A 21,453-nucleotide genomic window follows, 5' to 3' on the forward strand; every position below is an offset into this window, starting at 1 on the left:
CAGAGGAGTTAGTGTGAGCTCCGCTGGGACAACGTCTGAGTTACACTAATAGATCCGAACAGTACAGGTAGCTAAACCACCTAGCAGCCGTAATACAACAGTATTCATGAACTATTTTCAAATTTGATGTATTACAACCGTAAACTGCACTGTATCATACTGGAATTTTATCTGACAGATCAACAAACTTTACAACAGTGAGGTGGATTGAAAATACAGAAAATACTGCATTCCATATAATCTCTCAGAATTGTTTTAAATGTGATATGAATCGAAAATCTGTGACATGCATGTTCTCTAGGGACATGTTATCCAAAAAACAAACAAAAAAAAAAAAACAGTAGAGTGACATAATTTAATCTCCACTTGTATAAATACTTTTGTTACCAGAGGTTTTTAGATCATTTTTAGACTTTAGCTGTTCGCAGGGTCAAATGTGGAAAGCAGTACAATTAAAAATGTAAATAAGGTTATTAAAAATATACATGTTTTAAACCCAGTATAATCCCAACTCACTTTCCATATCAGATCTTTTTATTTCTACCACTATCCTCCCAGATTAAAATCTTTTAAACCCTAAATTTCAAATCTCTGCCTTGTTATTTTTGCTTATTTTAATTGTACAAATTTCTTCAAATGTCTAGTGCGTAAATATATTTGCCCATTTATCCATATCTGCTGGAACTTTCAATATCTAACAAGTTATTTTTACAATTTACCGAATATTAAAAGAGTGGCCCCTCAGATTAATGTCACTCCTTGCCAAGGAGGGGGTAAATTTATCATAATAACCCAATATTGGCTGAAAAGTGCAAAGTCTCCCCTTTCAGAAACTGTTGAATTTTTTCACATAGCGCAAAGTGTGGCTGAATTATGGTTCTGCAAATTTGGCTGTGTCACCACCAACACGTTCAGCCTAGCAGGGTTCAGTCCAGTCCATTCCCATGCTAATTTCAAATTCAGAGTCCATTAATTCAATTTGAAGAAACAACAGCAACGTAGAGCGACTGTGGATCTAATCTAACTAGGAATCAATCCGGGTAAACAGTTCAATGATTTTTTTCTGACCGTCTGGTTTGAAAGGGGCCAAATATAGATTAGGTTCTTCTCCTCACAAAGGAGCCCTCAGTGAAAATGAGGCAGGGTAGAGGGGAAAAAAAGAAAGAAATCCATCATTGATGTTGGCCAGAGAAAACAGATTTGTATTTTCTTAGGGAAAAAGAACAAACTGATGAGTTCAGCAACATTTTCAAGATCTGGCCACTGATAGAGGACAATGACAGCAGATTATTGAAGGAGCTTTTGGATGCTAAACTCTGCATGAGCAAGCATTTGGACTGAAATTCCTTCTGAATGACTAAACTCATGTTCTTAAAGCGTTTTGTAAGTTTCATTTGAGCAGCTTCAAATGGACAATCAGGGCAGGATGTTGATTACTGCCTGGAAGCTGCTGAGACACACTTTATGTTGCTACAAATGTTGATGCATTTAAAGATGAAATAATTTAATTAAGTTTATAGTGAGGAAATGAAGCCAGTAAAGTGTGAAGGGTGTAAAAATTTAGAGGTCAGATTATAATGACAGCATGTCCAGGTCAGTGAATGTTCATCAGCGTAGAATGAGCGTCTGCATGATGTTGACTTGTGTTGTTATTGTGTTGTTGCTGCAAGATTTTACATCAGTTCAGTATTTACAGGTTTTTATAGTATAAAAATGAGACCACAGTAAGTCATCATTTCAACAGTTTGGCACCTCTGATATTGTTAGGTTCTGTTTTTTTTTTTAGGTGGTCCTTTGGTTTGCTGAGTTATCTCCCCACTAGATGGAGTCCGAGAGGTGGCGGACTGTGGTTTAATTGATGATGTCATCCTCTCACCGGAGGCTGATCATCTAATTGACGGCAGCATAGGAAGGGTGGAACGCCGGTACTTCGACGCCAGAGTGTCAACCTTAGATGGTACCTCCAGCCCCTCAGAGTTTTGCTCCGAGTTTTCCTCTTTCTTGAGATCTGCCTGTTGTTGTGTTGTGCTTCATTGTGGGTTTTTGCTCCCCTCAGGATCCTTCCACATCTGGTTGCCTGACCACTGGTTTTTTCCCACGACGTCATGGGATCTTGCCTGAAAGCCAAACCTCACCTGTTACTCTAAGATCCTGCCAGCCATCCAGAAGTCTCCGACCGGCCGTTCCACCTAAACTCAGCCGCTTTCAAGGACAAGCCTCCCTGTCCGCCCTCCAACGCCACTTTCCGAACCACCAAGCTCCACGGAGAAGCAAATCTATAGGTAGAAAGAACTACAGGACCAACCAACCCCCTTCAAGCCATTCGAATGCACTAAGCCAGTAAGTTTACTTAATTCTCATTCGCAACCTCCTGTTTCCCAGTCACCTGAACTCACCACACTTCTCTTATCTTCTCAGTGCACCGAGAGCAGCCGAGCAGTTTTCTGGACCAGCTTTCCTTTAATTCTTGCTTGCTGTAAATAAAACTTTTCATTTTTACATCCGTCTCTTTGGTGTTCCTGCATGTGGGTGAAATCCGTTAAACCCATCATGACAGATATGACTTTATTTTATTATTTAACTGAAAATATGATTCACTTTTAAGGGTAAAACACATAAGACACAAAACTTATAATATTCTGTTGAAGCACCATTACACTGGAAAACAACATTCACACAGCAAAAGTACAAACTGCAGTGAAGTACATGAATTGTTGTGTTGGATGATTGTTGTGCTGAAAGCTACAAACTGTTTGAACTGCTGTGTTTGGCAACATAAACACATTTTCTAGAAAACTTGACATGTTTAAAAAAAACTAGCAGCATTCCAATATGAATGTGTATGAAATGTCTTCCATATTCCACTAGTGTAAAAAAAACAGTTTTGCAATAAATCAAACTGGAATTAATGATTTATGATGATAGTTTCATGCTAATTGTTTTTTGTTAAGTAGTTGGTTCACTTCCTATCTGATAATGTTGCCACAAAAGTCTAAGGGTAAAATACTGTTACAAATAACTTTTTTCAGAGAAATAAATTGGTTATTTATTCATCTTTAAGGGTTGTTACTTTACAGCAACATTCTGAAAACTAACAGCATATGAATATAATAAGCGCAATATGATAAAACACTGTTTAAAATCAAAAGCAGAGACAAACAGGAGGAGGTCTATATAACAGTATGCACAGAAAATAGCGCAACTGATCTAAATTATAACATCCATCATCTCATATGCACAATAAATTAAGCAAATTAAATTTATTTTCAATCAAATTTGAAAAAATATCAGAATGATTTAGTCAAAAATGAATCACTTCTTCAAAAAAATACTGTAAAAATCTTCTAAACTCCAAAGTTTTAGCTTTTTTCCTCTTCATCTGAACCTTGTAGAGACGATTAGTGAACATCACCTCCCAGCTGTATTTTTATAACATATGATGTGGAAAAATCAAAGAGCTCATGTCCAACACCAGGAGTGTCCAAAGTCAGTCCTGAAGCTGCGGAGTTCTGCATGGTTCAGGTTTTTTCTCCTGGTTTATCAAACCTGAATCAAACTCTGGGAAATTATCAGAACTTCATGTTCTGATTAAATCCTCCGAGGATTTAGTCAGACTGTTTGAATCTTCTATTTTGGAGCGGAGACAACAACATCTAAAATCATCAGATCATTGGCAGACCACTGGAGGACCAGATCTGGACACCCAGACCCTACACCAGCTCAGTCCCACACACACACACCGTCACACTCACACTGTGGCTCCCTCTGAGGCTCCTCCAAAGGTCCAGGATGCTGACCTTGTCATCAGAATGCAATGACCCTCAAGCAGCAAATAATGAGTGGTTTGACACCATAAAGTGCTGAGATAATGGAAGGTGGCAGCCGGGGCGGCCACAGGAATGCTGTCCAAGCATTTTGCTCATATTCCAGGGTTTCTTTGGGTGTACAGTAGCAATATGGTTCAATAATAAAGCTGCAACCTGGTTTTATAAAGCAAAGTGTAGCATGAGGGTACTCTTTGTGTGAAAATGTACAGATCTTTAACTTAAATGTTTCCAAATGATTAGTTTGTTTAGAACAAAACATCAGAACATCAATAATCTAATTGTCAGATTAAATGACATTCTTAACTTTTAGGATATAATAGGTGTAGCAGGAAGAAGCCTGCCCCAATATTCAGAACACCTGGCCCCCTAATTGCCTCATGATTGTTAGAGTATAAAGGGAGACTATCTCACCTGGTTGCTTATGCTGGCATTTGGTCACACGCTGTTGGGAAAGTCGCTTGGAAAGCATGCAGGTCTTAGGCCCTAACATCAGTAAGTAATGTTTCTCCTTCTACATAAGACCTACAAATTCAGAGTTTGACTTGAATTGTTTAAATCTAGAAACCACTGGAAGTCTCCTGCTTGGTACTGGGGTATGGTTGTAATTCACCCTCCCCAGTGCAGTTTTCACATAAAACGGGTATGTATTGTTTTATTGCACCCATACAGCTCCATAACACCAAAAATAACAATTATTCATATATAGAACATATTGGAAAGCTGATCCTCCTGCTATGGGCTGGAAAGGATCCTCTGGTTTGAGGTGAAGTCATCCAGCTCTGGTAAGTGACAATGGTTTCCTCTGGCTTCCATCTTCTGTAAATCACCTACTAACCTTTTCATCTAATTCCAGCCCTGGCACTGCTGCAGCTCACTGGAGACCCTGCTGTTTTGTTTCACTGTTTTGTTTTGTTTTATTGTTTGATTTTGGAACTATTTGTTTTGTTTAGTTGCTTAGTTTTGGGTTTTCTTTAGTTTAAATTTACTTTGGAACATTCTATTGTTTTGTGTGGCCTCTAGCCTTGCTGCAGGTAGCAGCCATGAATTCTTTTAGACTATTCTAGTAAAGCATTGATGATTTTTAATTGGTTATGTTGGATGTAACCTAATTTTAGTCTGTGGCCAAGTTTAAATTGCAATTGTTTTTTTTTGTATTTGCTTGTTTAACCCCACCCTTTGTCTCCAGGCTGAGAGCTGAAGGCAGTGGGAGGGGCCTCCTGGGAGACTGGAACTGTGTGTCGTGCGAGTGGCCGGTGTTGGGATTTCTTCACGATTGAATGCCTGTTCACCAGTGTTTGGGGTGATTTATTTTGGATTTATACATTTATTTTAGGAACCAGTTCCCATTTGGACCGCCCTCCCCCTGCTGGTAGGCCTCAGTACTGTACACTCCCTTCCCATTGTGTTCCTTATGTTGTGCTTCTTTTGCATGAAACAATAAATTGTACTTCATTTTTTTTGGAAAAGTCTTGTTCTCCTTGGTCACGAACCTCGAGCCTACTGGCAGTCTAATTCCTTGGGTGCAATTCCCAAGGTGGCGTTGTTGACAACTTCTGATTACCCTGCTGTGAGGGGCAGAGTAGCAGATCCCTACCTTAGTGTCGCCACATAGGCATAGAGCTGTTTGAAACAGATCTGTCTTCTGATTCATCCTGCTTCAGCTCAAGTGTTTTTCATAATCAAAGAAGTATTAGTAATGTATTTTTTTATAAGTTGTCTATTTTTTAAAATGAATTAGGACTATTTTGCACCACTGAATCAAAAAATGACATTTATTTTTCCCAATCGAGTCAGATTTTTATTCTAATTTGATTTGGAGAAATCTGATCTTCTGACTAAATTGATGACATTTTTATGACTTTATCAGTTAGTTTCTGTTAATATTTCTCATCCCAAAAAAGTTTTAGGAGAGAAAAAATTGTTTTCTAACAGAATTTAATAATTACATGTTACAGACTTGGATTTCTGTAAATTGAGTAATAAACATTGATAAGGGTAAGAACATGTGAATTGAAAATTATGTCTTCTTTGTGCAAAATTCATTGCATAAACTTAAGTTTCTTTGAACGCCTCGTATGCTCAGCAGCAGGGATTTCTCTCTTCTGAGTTCAGCAGTAATCAGCATCATCACTGCACCCCAACATCCAAAACTAATACGTAGCACAGTTCAGATTGAACAAAACAATGTGATTTTTGGATTCAGCACATCAGAATTACCATAAAACAGTTGAAAAACAAAACAACCCAGACAATTATTTTTGGCTGTTGACCAATGTCATATGTGTGACGATCTGTGTTTTTGTATATTTATTTCTTTTTTTCTGTGTCCTTGTTCCCTCGTGACTCTCTGTGATGTCCTGTCCTCCCTGTTGATTGATCCCAGCTGTGTCTAGTTTTCCTGATTACCATCCCTGTGTATTTAAACCCACCTGTTGTCTTTGTCTTTTGTCAGGTCCTCGTCTAATGTCAGTTGTTGTGTGTGTCGGCTCTCCAGTAGAACTGTTTAAGTCCTGGTTAGCTTGCTCCATGTCCAGTCTTTTGTCAGTTGCTACCGGTATTTAGCTGTGTGCTGTTCTCTCTGCTGTGCTGCCTGTTTTTGGACTGTTTGAGCATTTCATCATTTTCTTCACAACCTGTGTCTCTGCGTTCATCCTCACCATCTCTCAAACCACCACACCATGACAATAAGTGGAAAACAAGCACAACTCTTATCTAGAGTTGTGCCAGGCAAGTAAAGTATTATCAGCCTGGTAGCCTGCCAGGCTGATAATACACTGAGACAAACCTTGAGGGACACATCTAACATTTTCATTTCCTTTGCTGTTTAGGATCAGCTGTATGATGACCTACCAATCAGTTTCATTTAATTTTTTGTGAAATTAGGAAACAAATTTCTCTGTCAACGTCTACCTTCATTCTGCTACATCAGCAAACAAAGATCTGGTACTTCATACACCTTGTGCATCTCAAACTTGGCCTTCAACAAGTACAGAGGACTCCATGGCACTTCACACTACATTCAGTCATTCATTCACTCATACATTCATATGCTGTTGGTGGGGAGGTACATTGTTGCCACAGTGATGGTGCCTTGCAGCAGGGCCACAGAGCCACAAGGCCCACTGGTTCCACCTTCAGGTAAGGCTGGTGGAGTATCTTGTTCAAGACCAGCAACACTGGCAAGCAGGTGAATTGCCATTGGGTTGAGATGTGGACATCACAGTAATCAGTTTGCCTGGCATTAGAGACACTTCTCTATTTTCTTTTATGTTTTTCTGTAATTGTTTAATTGAAATGAATGCATTCAGAATTTTGCCAACTTGTTTCCTAATTATCTTTGCTTATTAAACTCAAATGTTTGCAGACTCCAGGAAAAATAAAGAAACATGATGCATCACTGTACCAAAATCTCAGAGGACAATGTAGATGTTACTTTATTTTTCTGCAATTTCTGAACAGACTGAAGCTAAAGTAAAATATTTTTAATATGTACTTCTGGGAATCCTGGCCAATCGATCAATTAATCTAGTTTATTTGTACAGTATATTTCTACAAGTTAGTTCAAGATGTTTTACATCATAAAATCATCATTCAGTTAAAGATTGTGAAACTAGTAACAAACATTACATTTTGTTGAGTGCCATGATTAAAATCATCAATACAAATCAAATATGTTGGCCATTGGTCCATTTATTATGGATCAAAAGTAACTCTAACCATGGGTTTTTAGCTTTAATTCAAAGGAACTGTCTTACAGCTGTTTTGGAATTTTCTTGAAGTTTGTTCCAGATTTGAGGCACATAGAAGCTGAACGCTGCTTCAAATGTCTTCTACTGGTGAAGATTTCTGTTTGAGTAGAATATTCTAAATGCCCTTCTGATCCCATCCAGGTGGATGGGCTCATATTATTCCACTTGATTGATGTTTTCTAGTCTAATATATGATCATACAATGTCCAACATAACTATTTGTGTCTGCGTTTGAATATTTTCACTCGTAAAATGAAGGAACGTCTCTGTGTGAGTGTTTGATTCCTTTGGTGCTAGCCTCTGATCGATCTCTGCAGGGCCTTGGGTCACTGTTTCTTGCAACTTTTTCTGGCCAGTGTCCTAGATTATCCCTTTATGCATCACGGTGTGGAGCACTGCTGGCAATATTTTTTACTCTGGGGCTTTGTGCTCCGGCCTCATAAATGGATGGTCTGCCTCCCCCCAGATTATTGATCTAGATAAGAGTTGTGCTTTGGACTGCGTCCTGTTTATGACTTCTTTGCTGAGGTTCTAAAGTCACACAAGTGCTGCAAAGCATTAACAACAAGCTTGTTGGCGAGCCAAAACAATTCATATTTGCCAACTTGTGTAACCTATGCAGGATGAACATCTCAAAGTTTAAGTAATCATTAATATGCATTCATAATTTACTACATGCATTGGTCTTATGCTGCATTTCAACTTCCCTGGAGTTTGATTTGAAATTATTTTTATTCAACCAAAAAGTTTTTATCTAAATTAGATGTCTCGGAAGATGAAAGTATATACATTTTGAAAAAAAAAACTCCCTTCTACACATTTCATAAAATATATTGCTTGTCAAAAATTATTATTGCTATTCTCAATGATCAATGGAAAAATCTTTTTTAGCGTTACAGCAGCCAAATGTTTCTCAAAACTCCTAACAAGCATTTTGCATGTTACAAATCTGTTGTCTAATGTTACATCATTACATTAATTTATAAAGTTATTTGTTGTAGTTTCTTTCTATGCATGGATTACTTGAGTGGTTACCAACACCTGGTGAAGAATTAATACCAGTAGCACCTTTAGAGATATGTTTACTATGAAACATTGTAATGGATTCAATACTTATTTTCCCTGATGTATAAGGCCCCTCTGCTGATCCATCTTCTGTGTCCGACTAATCATATCTGACTTGTCTGTCAATCATCATGAACAATCATAAAGGTCATTAAAACCTAAAAAAGAAATTAAATGTTGATGAAACTGCCAGTATCCTGTGGATCCACCAGCATTGATACAGATAAGACCATCACAAAGTTAACACTGGGACGTACAAGACAAAAACATCTACACACACGCACATGTTTGTGATATGTTTGACAGACTATCTTTGAGGGGACTTTCCCTCAAAGAAACTTAGGCTCATTTCTACAACCTAACCCTCACCCTAACACCTAACCCTTACATACCTAACTCTAAGATGTAAAGTCTCCTGTTTTAAATATGTTCTCTAATCATTGGGAGATGAGAAGGAAGTGCTACCTCAGCAGTTAGGGTATTTTTCACTGGACAATATTAATGCTGGGTCACTGCTTACTGACGGAGAGACAGAATGTTGAATGTTTGCATATGATAAGTAGTTAGATAGAGGATGGTGCTTGTGTGAATGGTTCATGTAAATGCATTGATTCATCAATCAAAACACAGCAAGGAGATGAACTGAATTATTTCAGAATATGTTCTGTTAACTTTTTTCTTTTGTTTTCAAATTTTGTTGCCTATTTTATTAAATCCCAACTTTCATTTGTACAACTAGTGGTTGGCCAAGTGGTTCCAGGAACTTCGACTCAAACATGTTTTCACGTGTCACCAGAGGTGTTTGTGAGCATGTGTGTGCATGCGTGTGTGTTCAGCTCTGAAGTGGTGTGTGTGTCTGCATGTCATGGCATTCTGCATCGTCATCACTGCAGCCATCCCACCACAGCAGAGCTCATTTATAAAAGAACCAACCAGCCCAGATTCACCACCCGCCTGCCTGTATATGTGTGTGTGTGTATGTGCGTGCGTGCGTGCGTGTGTGTGTGTGTGTGTGCGTGTAGGTGTGTGTGTGTGTGTATGTGTGTTCTACCATCCCAGATTTACAGCACATCCCCTCATTCATCATGAGAGATACAGAAGGATCAGGAGGGGAAATGAAAGGGAGACAGATAGTGCAGTCTGTGTCTTCCTCTTGCTCTGAGCAGTATGGAACACATATTAAATTACTTTTGCTACTAATTTAGTCATTTTTTATGCAACTGGAATCCTTCCTCTGTAGTTCTTGTGTTACAATTTCATCTGGAAGGTCACGAGGTTTCGATATTCAAGTAGGCATTAACACTGTGTGCAATGCATCAAGATCCATCTGCATTGATCCAAAGTAATGTGGCATGAGGGGGTCAAATTTGACAAACTGCTGTTTTACTGAGCTGTAGAAACTTATCTGGTCTGTAGAATTAAGAACCTCAATGACAAAACGAAGTAGGTTGAATGATTTCAAAAAACAAAACCTCTTGCTCCAAACTCAAGTGACTAAAAAACATGAGAAGCAAAAACAACGACATGCATCAGTCTGGAAATGGTTACAAAGCCTTTTCTAAGGTTTGGGACTCCTACAAAACACAGTCAGATGCATTATCTATGACGAGAGCAAACATGGATCAGTGATGAACCTTCCCAGTGATGGCCAATTGACTCTATCACGAGTTCAAAACAGAACCCAGAGCATGATGTAAAGCAATGCAGGTCTCACTTGCTTCAGACTGAGCAAATAACACATCTGTAGAGTTTCAAAGCAAACCACCAAAAAAAGGACCACATTACATTTTCCATAGAACATGTTGATAATCCAAAAGATTTAGGAAGATATTCTGTGACAATATTCTGAGACAATAATGGATCATTTTAGAAGTGCTAGTGTAATCTGATCCCTGCATATCCAATGGTAACATATCTAGTTTAGAGGACTCTAAATCACTTTACACTACATTCATTCATTCACCAATTCATAGATACACAGTCACACATTGACAGTAATGAGCTACATTGTAGCCACAGCTGCCCTGTGACAGATTGACAGAAGTGAGGCCACACCAAGGTGGGTGGAATGTCTTACCCAATGACACAATGACTGAGACAGAAAGAGTGGGGTTTCAAACTGGCAACACACCAGTTACAGGACCAACCCCGGCTCCGGACAAGTTTAACAGGGGGGAGCATCAGTTTATTTTGAGGGGGCAAAATGAATCTACGTAGCAATAATAGCAATTTTACTCAAGTAAAAGAAAAAGGTACAATGCAGTAAAACTACTTTTATAAGTACCTTTATTCCAAAAAAGTTACTCAAGTGAATGTAACAAGTACTGTCCACTTTTGAACATAGACAACACCATTAGCCTACAGGCTACTTGTTAACAAGCGTGCTGTATTGGTATTATCTAGTCATCTTTTAGCTAACATTACCTGTATCCAACAGCTTTACTCAACTCAGACGGTTAGTTGGGGAAAAAACTGTGCAAAGTTCTTTGCGTTTTGCTGCATGATTCTAAAACAACTGAGCAGCTCTGCAAAGCAGCAGCAGGTCTCCTTCACTGCTGCACATGTGTAAACCCAGTGCGAGTATCTTAGCGCTCATGGTGCATTTAAAGGCGGCTTGGAAAAGCAGGTTACGACATGTTAACAACAGATTAAACAGTTTTAACTGCTGAAAAAAAGTGACAGAAGGCACAGTTATGGGAAGTGCAGAAGCCCCTACTGTATCAAATCCATATAGAAATAAGAGAGTTGGCCACTCCTCTTATACCCTCAGGGGGTATAAATAAATTTAAACTTAACATTTTGGGCAAAACCTTTATGCGGAATAGTTTTTGAAAGATCAAAGCCTCTTTTAGCGGATAATAAAAAAAAAAAAAAAAAAAATTTAAAGGCACGTGGAGCCTTTGTTTACAGAGCGAGCCGAGGTCCCGGCAGCTGGACCCACTGGTGGGTCCGTCGGGTTCTAGGGGTTAAGGTAAAAACAACAAACAGCTTCCAGTCCAGGGGGGGAGCAGACTCTGTGGACAGACAATCCCCGCCAATGCTGCCGGGCCTGTAAAGGACTAACACCTACCACCGTCGCCATAGTTGCTCCAGAAACTATGGCGACTAAATTGTGTTACTGTTTTCACAGTACTGAAAACAGTAACACACTACAGTAGTGTGTATTCTGTGAGCCATGCTGACTCTGTACACACTGTCGGCAGATGGTTGAGATTTTATAGAGGGTACTGACTGCATTAATTTCTTGTTGAAGTGAAGACCTCACTGATATCTACATGACAGAGTCTCTAATGAGGAGGTGAGGTTATCCACAGGCAGAGACTGTTGTTCAATACATTCATTTTTGTCTTTCTTTTCAGATGGAGGTGGAGCAAAAAGAAACTTTTTGACATCTTTTTTTGAGAATTGTGAAGAGGGGTAGGTAGCTGAGTGTGGTCGTTTGCTGATAAAGGATCTGCTCAGCATGAAATAGACGATCAGTCAGAGGAGCTCTGAAGCAGAATAACGTAGAGCTGAAGCAGATAGTCACACACACACACACACACACACACACCCACACACACACACACACACACACACAAACACACACACACCCCACAAAGCTCTTTCTGAACTCACCAGTCTGCTAACTCCTCCTACTGCTGCCTTCAGATCAGTGGTTGGTCTAACGAATCACAGGCCTCCATACTTGAAGCAACATGTCATCTTTAGAGCATAGTTCAGTTTCATTTATGAGGAAGTGAAACTCACAGGCTCATTCTCACTGAGAGAAGAAATGGCGCAGACAGGAGTTCAGACGGACCGTGAAAGATTCTCTTGTTCCATCTGCTTGGATCTACTGAAGGATCCGGTGACTACAGCCTGTGGACACAGCTACTGTATGAACTGTATTAAATACTTCTGGGATAGAGAGGACCAGAAAGGAACCTACAGCTGCCCTCAATGTAGAGAGACCTTCAGACAGAGGCCTGTCTTGAAGAAAAACACCCTGTTAGCAGAGTTAATGGAGGACCTGAAGAAAAGTAGAGCCAAAGCTGCTCCAGCTGACCACTGCTATGCTGGACCTGGAGATGTGGCCTGTGGTGTCTGCACTGGGAGGAAGATGAAAGCTACAAAGTCCTGTCTGGTTTGTCTGGTTTCTTACTGTGAGAATCATCTCCAACCTCACTACAATGTTCCTGTTTTAAAGAAACACAAGCTGGTGGATCCCTCTGAGAATCTTCAGCAGAACATCTGCTCTCGTCATGATGAGGTGATGAAGATTTTCTGTCGTACAGATCAGCAGTGTATCTGTTATCTCTGCACTATGGATGAGCATAAAGGCCATGAAACAGTCCCAGCTGCAGCAGAAAGAGATGAGAAGCAGAAGGAGCTCCAGGTGAGTCGACAACAAATCCAGAAGAGAATCCAGGACAGAGAGAAAGATGTGAAGCTGCTTCAACAGGAGGTGGAGGCCATCAATGTCTCTGCTGATAAAACAGTGCAGGACAGTGAGAAGATCTTCACCGAGTTGATCCATCTCTTCCAGAAAAGAAGCTCTGAGGTGAAGCAGCAGATCAGATCCCAGGTGGCAGCTGAAATGAGTCGAGTCAAATATCTCCAGGAGAAGCTGGAGCAGGAGATCACTGAGCTGAAGAGGAAAGACGCTGAGCTGGAGCTCTCACACACAGAGGATCACAACCAATTTCTCCTCCGATACCCCTCACTGCCAGCACTCAGTGAGTCTACATGCTTATCCAGCATCATAGTTCGTCCTCTGAGATACTTTGAGGATGTGACACCCGCTGTGTCAGAGCTCAGAGATAAATTACAGGAAGTCATGAGAGACTCATGGACAAACATCAAACTGACGATCACAGAGGTGGATGTTCTACTGTCAGAACCAGAACCTAAGACTAGAGCTGGTTTCTTAAAATTTACTAAAACAATAACTCTGGATAGAAACACAGCAGGCAATTATGTGTCATGTAATTGGGACAAAAAAGCAACATTAGAGAAAGAAAAACAGGTTTGTCCTTATCATCCAGACAGATTTACTCGTTCTCAGGTTCTGAGTAAAGAAAGTCTGACTGGACGTTGTTACTGGGAGGTGGAGAGAGAAGGAAAAGAAGTCGATGTAGCAGTTTCATACAAGAATATCAGCAGATCAGGAGATAAAAGTGATTTTCGATACAATGATAAATCTTGGTCATTATATTGTGACGGAGACAGTTACATATTGTATCACAACAATGATAAAACCAAACTGTCAGGTCCAGTTTCCTCCAAAGTCGGAGTGTATCTGGATCACAAAGCAGGTATTCTGTCTTTCTACAGCATCTCTAAAACCATGACTCTCCTCCACAGAGTCCAGACCACATTCACCCATCCGCTACATGCAGGAATTTCACTTTATAACTATGGAGACTCAGCTGAGTTCATTAAACCTAGAGAGACAGAAGGAAATTCATGTTCAATTGGTTAAAATGTGTATTTTAGTTTCAGTCCATCTGGTTTTCATCTTTATTGCTTGGTAATTTCTTCACTGGTCTTTATGGTGATACTTTATCTGGTTTGCTGTTGGTGGAGTTTATTTGGGAGCTACCTTTACTGCATTGTAGGTAAAATAACGTCAACTACAGCTGCTTTTATCATAAATCTGAGACATTTTCTTTTACTGTGTGGTTTTTGTTTATCTATGGAGGCTATCACTTCTTAGGATATTTTTTATTCACTTCTACTGATTATATTTACATTGATTTATTTTTCAGAACAAAATTGTTGTTGGAACTGATGTCCAGATGAGATAATTATAAATCAATCAGTTACAAAGTTAATGCTTTGAAAGTCAAATCCTGAGAATGTTTTGGATTTCTCTATTAATTTGTTGTTTAGAAGTTAATCATTAGATCTTTTTAAGCTTTACTTTAGTTTTTTGTTCTGCTTTTAATTTGATTTAATTCTTTTAAAATATTGTTTTATTTTTCATGTTAGTTTTAGGTGCTCTTTTAGACTTGTTTAGAAATGTAGTAACTTGATGTTTTCTTTTATGTTTGCATATTTTTCTTGTGAATGACATACATTTTAATGTTTTTAAATTGAATATGTCTACATATAGATCTTTATTATAAGTTTGGCTGTAACTTTTGTTTCTAAACTCTATCATTTATATCACAATTTTTACATTTTTTTCCACTAACCATGTTAATAATGAATAAAATCTGATTGAATTATGGAAACCTGTCTTTATGTCTCATTAAATATTATTTTTAATTTCTATTAAACTGATAGCACAGAACTCTGACTCTAGGTCAGATTCTAGACTGTTTTAAAGCTCTTCACCATAATTTCACACTGAACTAAAATAATATTAGGCTACAAATCAATGTAATGCCTCTTAGTTTGTAATACTCATCAACCTTTTATTTAGTTGCATATTTCTACATGGTAAAAGTATTGCTATTTAAATCCATGATCTCATTCTACCACCTTAGAACTTAAGGTCCTCATTTTTAAAATAAAATGAGGACCTTAAATCCTCATACTTTAACACTTATCTTAAGTGTTAAAGTAATATTTAATAAGTGATATTTCAACACATTTTAAGACGCAACATTTAAGTGTTCAAATACACTACTGTGTCGTCTTAGTGCACATCTTAGACCTTAAGTTAAACGCTGCTTCTAGACCAGTGTTTCTCAACCTTTTTTGGGCCAGCGCCCCCCTATCCATGATCCAGGTCCCTTACCGCCCCGTATAAGAAGTTGAATTTTACGTTGCACTGAATACTATTTTATTGTTAATATTACCATCACTATTGTTGATGTTTTGATTTTTATGGTTGTTTCTGTATTTATCATCAAAATTAAATTCCCAGAGAACAAAAAAGCAATGTGAATAGAAATTATTTTTACAGGTGCCTATATGTAATGGACATTCAACTTAAAATCAGTAGGCCTAACAGCAGCCAATCATAGTGGAGAAAATATTCCAATATAATATATAATATACCTTTATATTATTTTACCTTTTTCTGAAAATCCTTTAATCTGAAAACAGTGTCTGTTTTTGCCATACAGTCCTATGTATTAATTATTGCTCAAATCGTCTTGCCATACAGGTTTATTCCTCTGTATTTAATTTAGTTTCTAAGTTTATTCTTGCATTTTGTTCTTCATGCATTTTCATTCAGGTTTCTTTGATAAGTATTATCCTCTCTTGGTTTATTGTTATGTTCTCTTTAGTTTCTTTCCTGTTGCTAGATTTATTTTATCGTTTTTATTGACACTCACCACCAGTAATCTTCACTCATCACCTGCTGTACCGCTTAATCATCATGTGTTTCACCTGATTTGACACTCACTGATTTTTCACTGTTCAGCGTTGGATTCTCTGTTTTTATGCCCTGATTCACATCTAGCTTGTCACTCCGTTCTATGTCCCGGTTCTCCTGTTTCTGAGTTTTGCACAACGTGCGCATTGTTTTTTTTGGGGGATGGAGGTGCAGATTTTTTCTTACTGAAATGTACAACTCTGGCAGTGCTTTATCAGCAAAGAAATTGCGACCTGGCAAGTTGTATTTTGCATCAAGAATCTTGATAAGATTTTTGAATCCAAACTTTTCCACAACACTAACTGGAGCTATATCTTTGGTGATATATTTTGTAACTGCGTCTGATATTTCCCTCCACTCTTTAGTTTTTCTGTCATACCGGCTTTAGGAAACGGAGAAGCTAATGTCATCGGCTTCACAGCTGATTCAGTCGACGTTATCTTTGGTGTATGGAGAGACGTTGACATATGGAGTTTCCAACATTCTTCATTTTGCAGTGGATGCATTTTCAGGTGGTGAAATAAATTTGTCGTACTACTACATTTTGTGGTAATGGTTTTCTGACACGTTTTGCAAATTACCATATTTTGTTCCACATCCTCCTTAGAAAATCCAAACCATTGTCAAATTACTGAACCAGTGCTGTTTCTCTTTGGAACTAGGTCATCTGACTCTAATTCTTTCTCATTTAGCCGCTCATTTGAAACTCCCGCTGCCGCCATATCTACTCCGACCTCCAAGTCTATATGCCCCAACTCCTCTTTTTGTTTTCAAGCCTTATTTGGGGGATTCAGACGTCGTACATTACCATACATGATAATTTCATCTGCTTATGCAAGTGTTTTAATATGAATAGCTCTCTCACACACTTATTTATTTTTTCAGGTCATAGTCCCAACCAACTAAACATCACTTAAGCTGTCCAAAGTTTCCTGTACTTTTCCTCTACTTGTTTCTCTTTTAAACGGTACAAGGATCAACTAATAAGACTTGAGGGAACCAGCTGAGCTCCATGTTGATAAGTCTGTGGGTCGGACACATTCTCACCTCCATGCACACATCTGTCATTCCCTTTTCTTTCTGTTTCATTTAGTTGCACACGGGGACATATTTTTCCAGCCCCCTCGGAACAGTGACAGGTGTGCATGCGTCTGTAAGACAGACTGCAGGTATTGCGCTTCGTTGCATTATTGATTGACTGATTCCCTCGGGACGTTCGATACAGACTGACCATGCTGACTTTTTAACTTCTCTCACAATTTAGCACTGAGGCACCATTTTGCCTCAGGACTCACATATGAAGTGGTTCAAGACCTGAGTAGGATTTTACTGAAAGACTCCATATGTTGTTAGGTAAAGAATTAGCTTTTAAAACTCAGTGTATTTAATGTTATCAGACTTATTAGTTAAGATCTGCACCTCAAAATAAACAGTTAATATAAATGTAGTGTAGTAGTATCTTATACACAGCATTTGTGTCATTTGGCGGAAAACACTTTTTCCTACAAAATACTTTGATCAGTTTAGGTTTCATTAGTTCTTTTATTGATGCAGTAGCAGTCATTTCAACAATTAAATAGACCAAATTTATTAGGAGTAATTTAATGTTTTTTGGAAGCTCTCAAATATTTATAATATTATATATAATTTCTAAGTAGTAGCTGTAATAATAAAAAAAAAAAGTAATCCATGTTCCACATGACAATAAAGAAGGAATCCATTTGTAAAAACAAAAAGAAAAACCCCATTAAGATACAACAGTAAAATTTACACCAAATTTTATTTGGTGTAAATAATAAAATTTTATTCTTTTATTATAATAAAATAATATTATTTTATATATATAGATAAATCAAATTCTCTATATATACAGATGTCTTTAGTCAGAGGAGAATCAGACCGCTGGAAGACCTTTACAGTTTCTAACTGCTGATCCTCAGCACTGAAGAAGAAGAAGAGCACTTAGAGGCTGACGTGGTTTCAGGTCAGTGGGGCCGGCTGCTGGACTCCACGCCGGGCTCCTGCTGCTTCATAAACCCGTATCCATTGATCCACCCGTCAGGTCATTTGGTCAGGATGTCCTGGATGTGCTGGACAATCAGGTTAATGGCAACGGTGTTATCAACTCCTCTAGGAATTATCACGTCAGCGTACTTCTTGGTTGGCAGGCAGAACTCTTCAAACGCAGGTTTCACAAAGTTGATGTATTGGGCTAGAATGCTCTCCAGCAATGACTACCTCATTCACCAATGAGGTAGTCATTGGTGAATGACTACCTCATTCACAAACTTTACGTTGGTTTGTTTGTTCTTCACTGGAAGCTAAACTTTCTCTCCTTCAGTTTTTACAGACTCCACTTTTCTCCCGGTTGAATTTAGAAAGTCGTTCTAATGTCCAGCAACACTTCACCTATAAAATCTATACCTTTTAATTTTTTTAAAAAATGCCTAACAACAAAATATCTGTAGTAAATGCAGCTCTGAGGATCTTAGTTAAGATCCTTAGCTAGTGTGGCAGGAAGAGGTATAGGCTGCACCTGCTGGCGGGGTGATTGCAAGTGGGCCAATAGCGCCAGAGGGCGCTCAGTATAAAAGCAGAGGTGAGCTCCAGTCTGAGACTCGTTGTTTGCTGTGGACACGTCGCGCACCGCGCTTCCGTGTTGAGCCGTCTGTGCGCAGAGTACAGGTGAGGTTGGCTGGCTGCGTATTTATAACTGCTTGTACATTGTAGTCATAGAGCCTTTTATCAGCAGAAACGTACGGGCGTATTTACCTCCACGTTTGATCGTGGGTGAGGTGGTTCCTACAATAAGAGTCGACATTTGAGCGTTCCCATTTGGGTACAAGTGAGGAGAGCTTGGCCTGATCGGTAGGTGGACTCGGTGACAAATCTTGTGATTTATTCCTTTGTTTTAAACTATTATTGTTGTTTAGGAATCTCCACGGATCATCACACTTAATGCTGCTGCTTTGTTTGGACTGAATTACCGCTTATTTAGCGGTCAAGATCGGCGTGTGGGACACGCCCCCCACCCCTCTTCCGAAATCAGGACAAGGAGAGGCTGATCGCACTGATTTCGGATTGAATTGGACCAGATTGCTCATTTTGTTGTGCTTGTCAAGCACAAGGACTTTTTATGGTTTTATCTACATATTTTTATCTTTTATTGCCTGTATTTTAATGATTGATTTTTTCCTTTTTATTTTCTTTAGACCGCCGGTGGTGCGCTCGGGTCTGGATGCGGCGTCCCTTTTTGGTGTGACTGAAGTGATTAGCATCAATAGGTGGAGGGAATAACAGAGAGTGAGTGACTTCACGGGTGTTTGCTTTGATTTCTTTGTTTTGGAGCCTACCATCCAGGACCTGACCGTACCCACCGGTAAGCCTGGTTGGATTTATTTTGTGAATTTTCTTTTGTTCAGATACAGGTATTTTTATTCTTTGTAATAAATTATTATTGTCTTGAAACTTGTCTCTCGCTCATTGCAAAACCGGACCTGCGTCCCTTTATTAATTCCTGGGTGAAAACCCCAGGTGGCGTTGTTGGCAACACTCAAAATTGTATAGTCCAAACCCCTGAATGCCACACTAGCATCTTAGCTGAGATGCTAGCTAGCGTTAGCTAGCATCCTTACATGTTTTCTTTCCAACCTATTCATCTCTACAAAACTTACAGAAGTTTTTATCCTGCTTTAAGAAAAAGGACTAAATGTTGTAACTATTATTAAACTATATGAATACAGTTAAGCTCACAATTATTCATACACCTGGCAAAGTTACAAAAAAATATTCTCATTCAATTCAGTTTTTTTTTTTTTTTTGAGAATTTAAAAAATGGAAATTTCCCTGAAGGTATTTAAATACTGTAAAATGAGCATACATTTTTAAAACATACCTCTTATTTAAAAAATATAGGTCAAATATTAGAAAAAATAGTAATATTATTATTGGCATTACAACAAATGTCAAACAATTGGTATTATTAATGACCAGCATTTTGCATGTTTCTACTGATATTTGAAAGATTTATCTTTGGTGATTAGCTCCAACTCTTTGGGATTGGAAGGTCTTATACCATCACCCTAATCTCTAGCTCCCTTGAGAGACTGGAATCAGATTCAAGTCAGGACTCCCAGTCAGATGAAACGTGTTATTAAAATAAGATGAATACAATAAAACAAACTGTTAGAAATATGAATAATTTAAACTGTAGCTGCATGTCGCCTCTCACACGACTGTTGCTCTGTTTCCCTCTAAATATAATTCATGGACCAGTTCTGGTTTGAGTGATTGTTTGGTCCAGATTCAATCTGGAGTGTGAACTCTGAAAAACTAATGGAGAAAGTTGGTATTGATCACCTGATCCAAACTTATCAGGGTTTAGTTTATTGATCACCTGATCCAAACTTATCAGGGTTTAGTTTATTGATCACCTGATCCAAACTAATCAGGGTTTAGTTTATTGATCACCTGATCCAAACTAATCAGGGTTTAGTTTATTGATCACCTGATCCAAACTAATCAGGGTTTAGTTTATTGATCACCTGATCCAAACTAATCAGGGTTTAGTTTATTGATCACCTGATCCAAACTAATCAGGGTTTAGTTTATTGATCACCTGATCCAAACTAATCATGGGGGGAAAAAAATGCGGGGTTTTTTTTAAGTCGGATTGCTGGCATCTCCGTTACTCTGAGCGTTTCACTATCGGAGCAGATTTATTCCTAAAAGATATGGTTATAGAAGATATCTTTATAGTTTATGCATTTAAAGCATGAACTGACTATAAATATTGTTTTTGAACTTTTACAAAGTAAACTTGCCAGCTCCTTAAAATCTATAAATGTTAAATAATTTAAAATCTTTTAATTTATGTATGCTGAAACCATTATGTCAAATTTAGCAGCATTGATCATCCCAATAAACAAATGCTACATTTCTATATCTGTGGTCTGTGTTAAAATATTAGCATTTATGGGGCCCTGAAGCCCTGGGGGCCTGATGGAGCTGCTGACTTAATTTGGATTTAACAGAAGTGGAAATAATTGATATTCATTTTAATTGTAATTTTTGATTTGTTGTTTTTAAGATTAGTTCTGGGGTTATATAGCAGTTCACTGACAATGTTTTCCCATAGCATATGATTACCCAGTAATATTTTTACTTTTTCTGTCTACTTAATATCTTTTAATACAAAAACATGTTGGACCACCGGGCTTAGCAAGTTTTCTTGGGGAAACCCTGCTAATGATATAAAAATAATGAAATATTCAGCTAGCATGGAGCCGACTTTGTGTTTATCTTCAGATCCATGGCAGATTTAGATCTCCTTCACTGAGTTTGCTCTCTACAATGTTGCTATATATCCAGTGTTAACTACTGATGGAGCAGGACGGTGTGCTAAAATTATTGTGAAATAACATATTTATAGCAACCAGATTGTTTTAAAATCATTAAGCAGCTGAATGTAAAGCCGGTAAAGGCGGTAAGTGAGAATCCT

General features: G+C 38.3%; 1 protein-coding gene and 1 long non-coding RNA gene across 2 annotated transcripts; both read left to right on the forward strand.

Annotated features, from left to right (window-relative positions):
• The first annotated feature begins 12,358 nt into the window (after window positions 1–12,358).
• Window positions 12,359–14,859, forward strand: LOC148157524 (E3 ubiquitin/ISG15 ligase TRIM25-like). Its single transcript, XM_088009812.1, has 2 exons — window positions 12,359–13,019; window positions 13,170–14,859. Exons 1-2 carry the CDS (start codon window positions 12,417–12,419, stop codon window positions 14,103–14,105), a joined length of 1,539 nt encoding a protein of 512 aa, XP_087865938.1. The 5' UTR covers window positions 12,359–12,416; the 3' UTR covers window positions 14,106–14,859.
• Window positions 14,860–18,326: 3,467 nt separating this feature from the next.
• On the forward strand, window positions 18,327–19,421 carry LOC148157525 (uncharacterized). The gene is made up of 2 exons (XR_015764520.1): window positions 18,327–18,821; window positions 18,887–19,421. It is a non-coding gene; the product is annotated as an uncharacterized LOC148157525 (long non-coding RNA).
• The last annotated feature ends 2,032 nt before the right edge of the window (window positions 19,422–21,453 follow it).

This window comes from Poecilia mexicana, unplaced genomic scaffold (genome assembly GCF_051168715.1).
Source record: "Poecilia mexicana isolate PSO_F unplaced genomic scaffold, ASM5116871v1 scaffold_10, whole genome shotgun sequence".
NCBI lineage: Eukaryota > Metazoa > Chordata > Actinopteri > Cyprinodontiformes > Poeciliidae > Poecilia > Poecilia mexicana.

Coding starts and splice junctions, on each gene's coding strand:
- LOC148157524 (XM_088009812.1), top strand. CDS start 12,417: ATGGCGCAGACAGGAGTTCAGACGGACCGTGAAAGATTCTCTTGTTCC. Junction 13,020..13,169: donor AGAAGCAGAAGGAGCTCCAG/GTGAGTCGACAA, acceptor CATCTCTTCCAG/AAAAGAAGCTCTGAGGTGAA.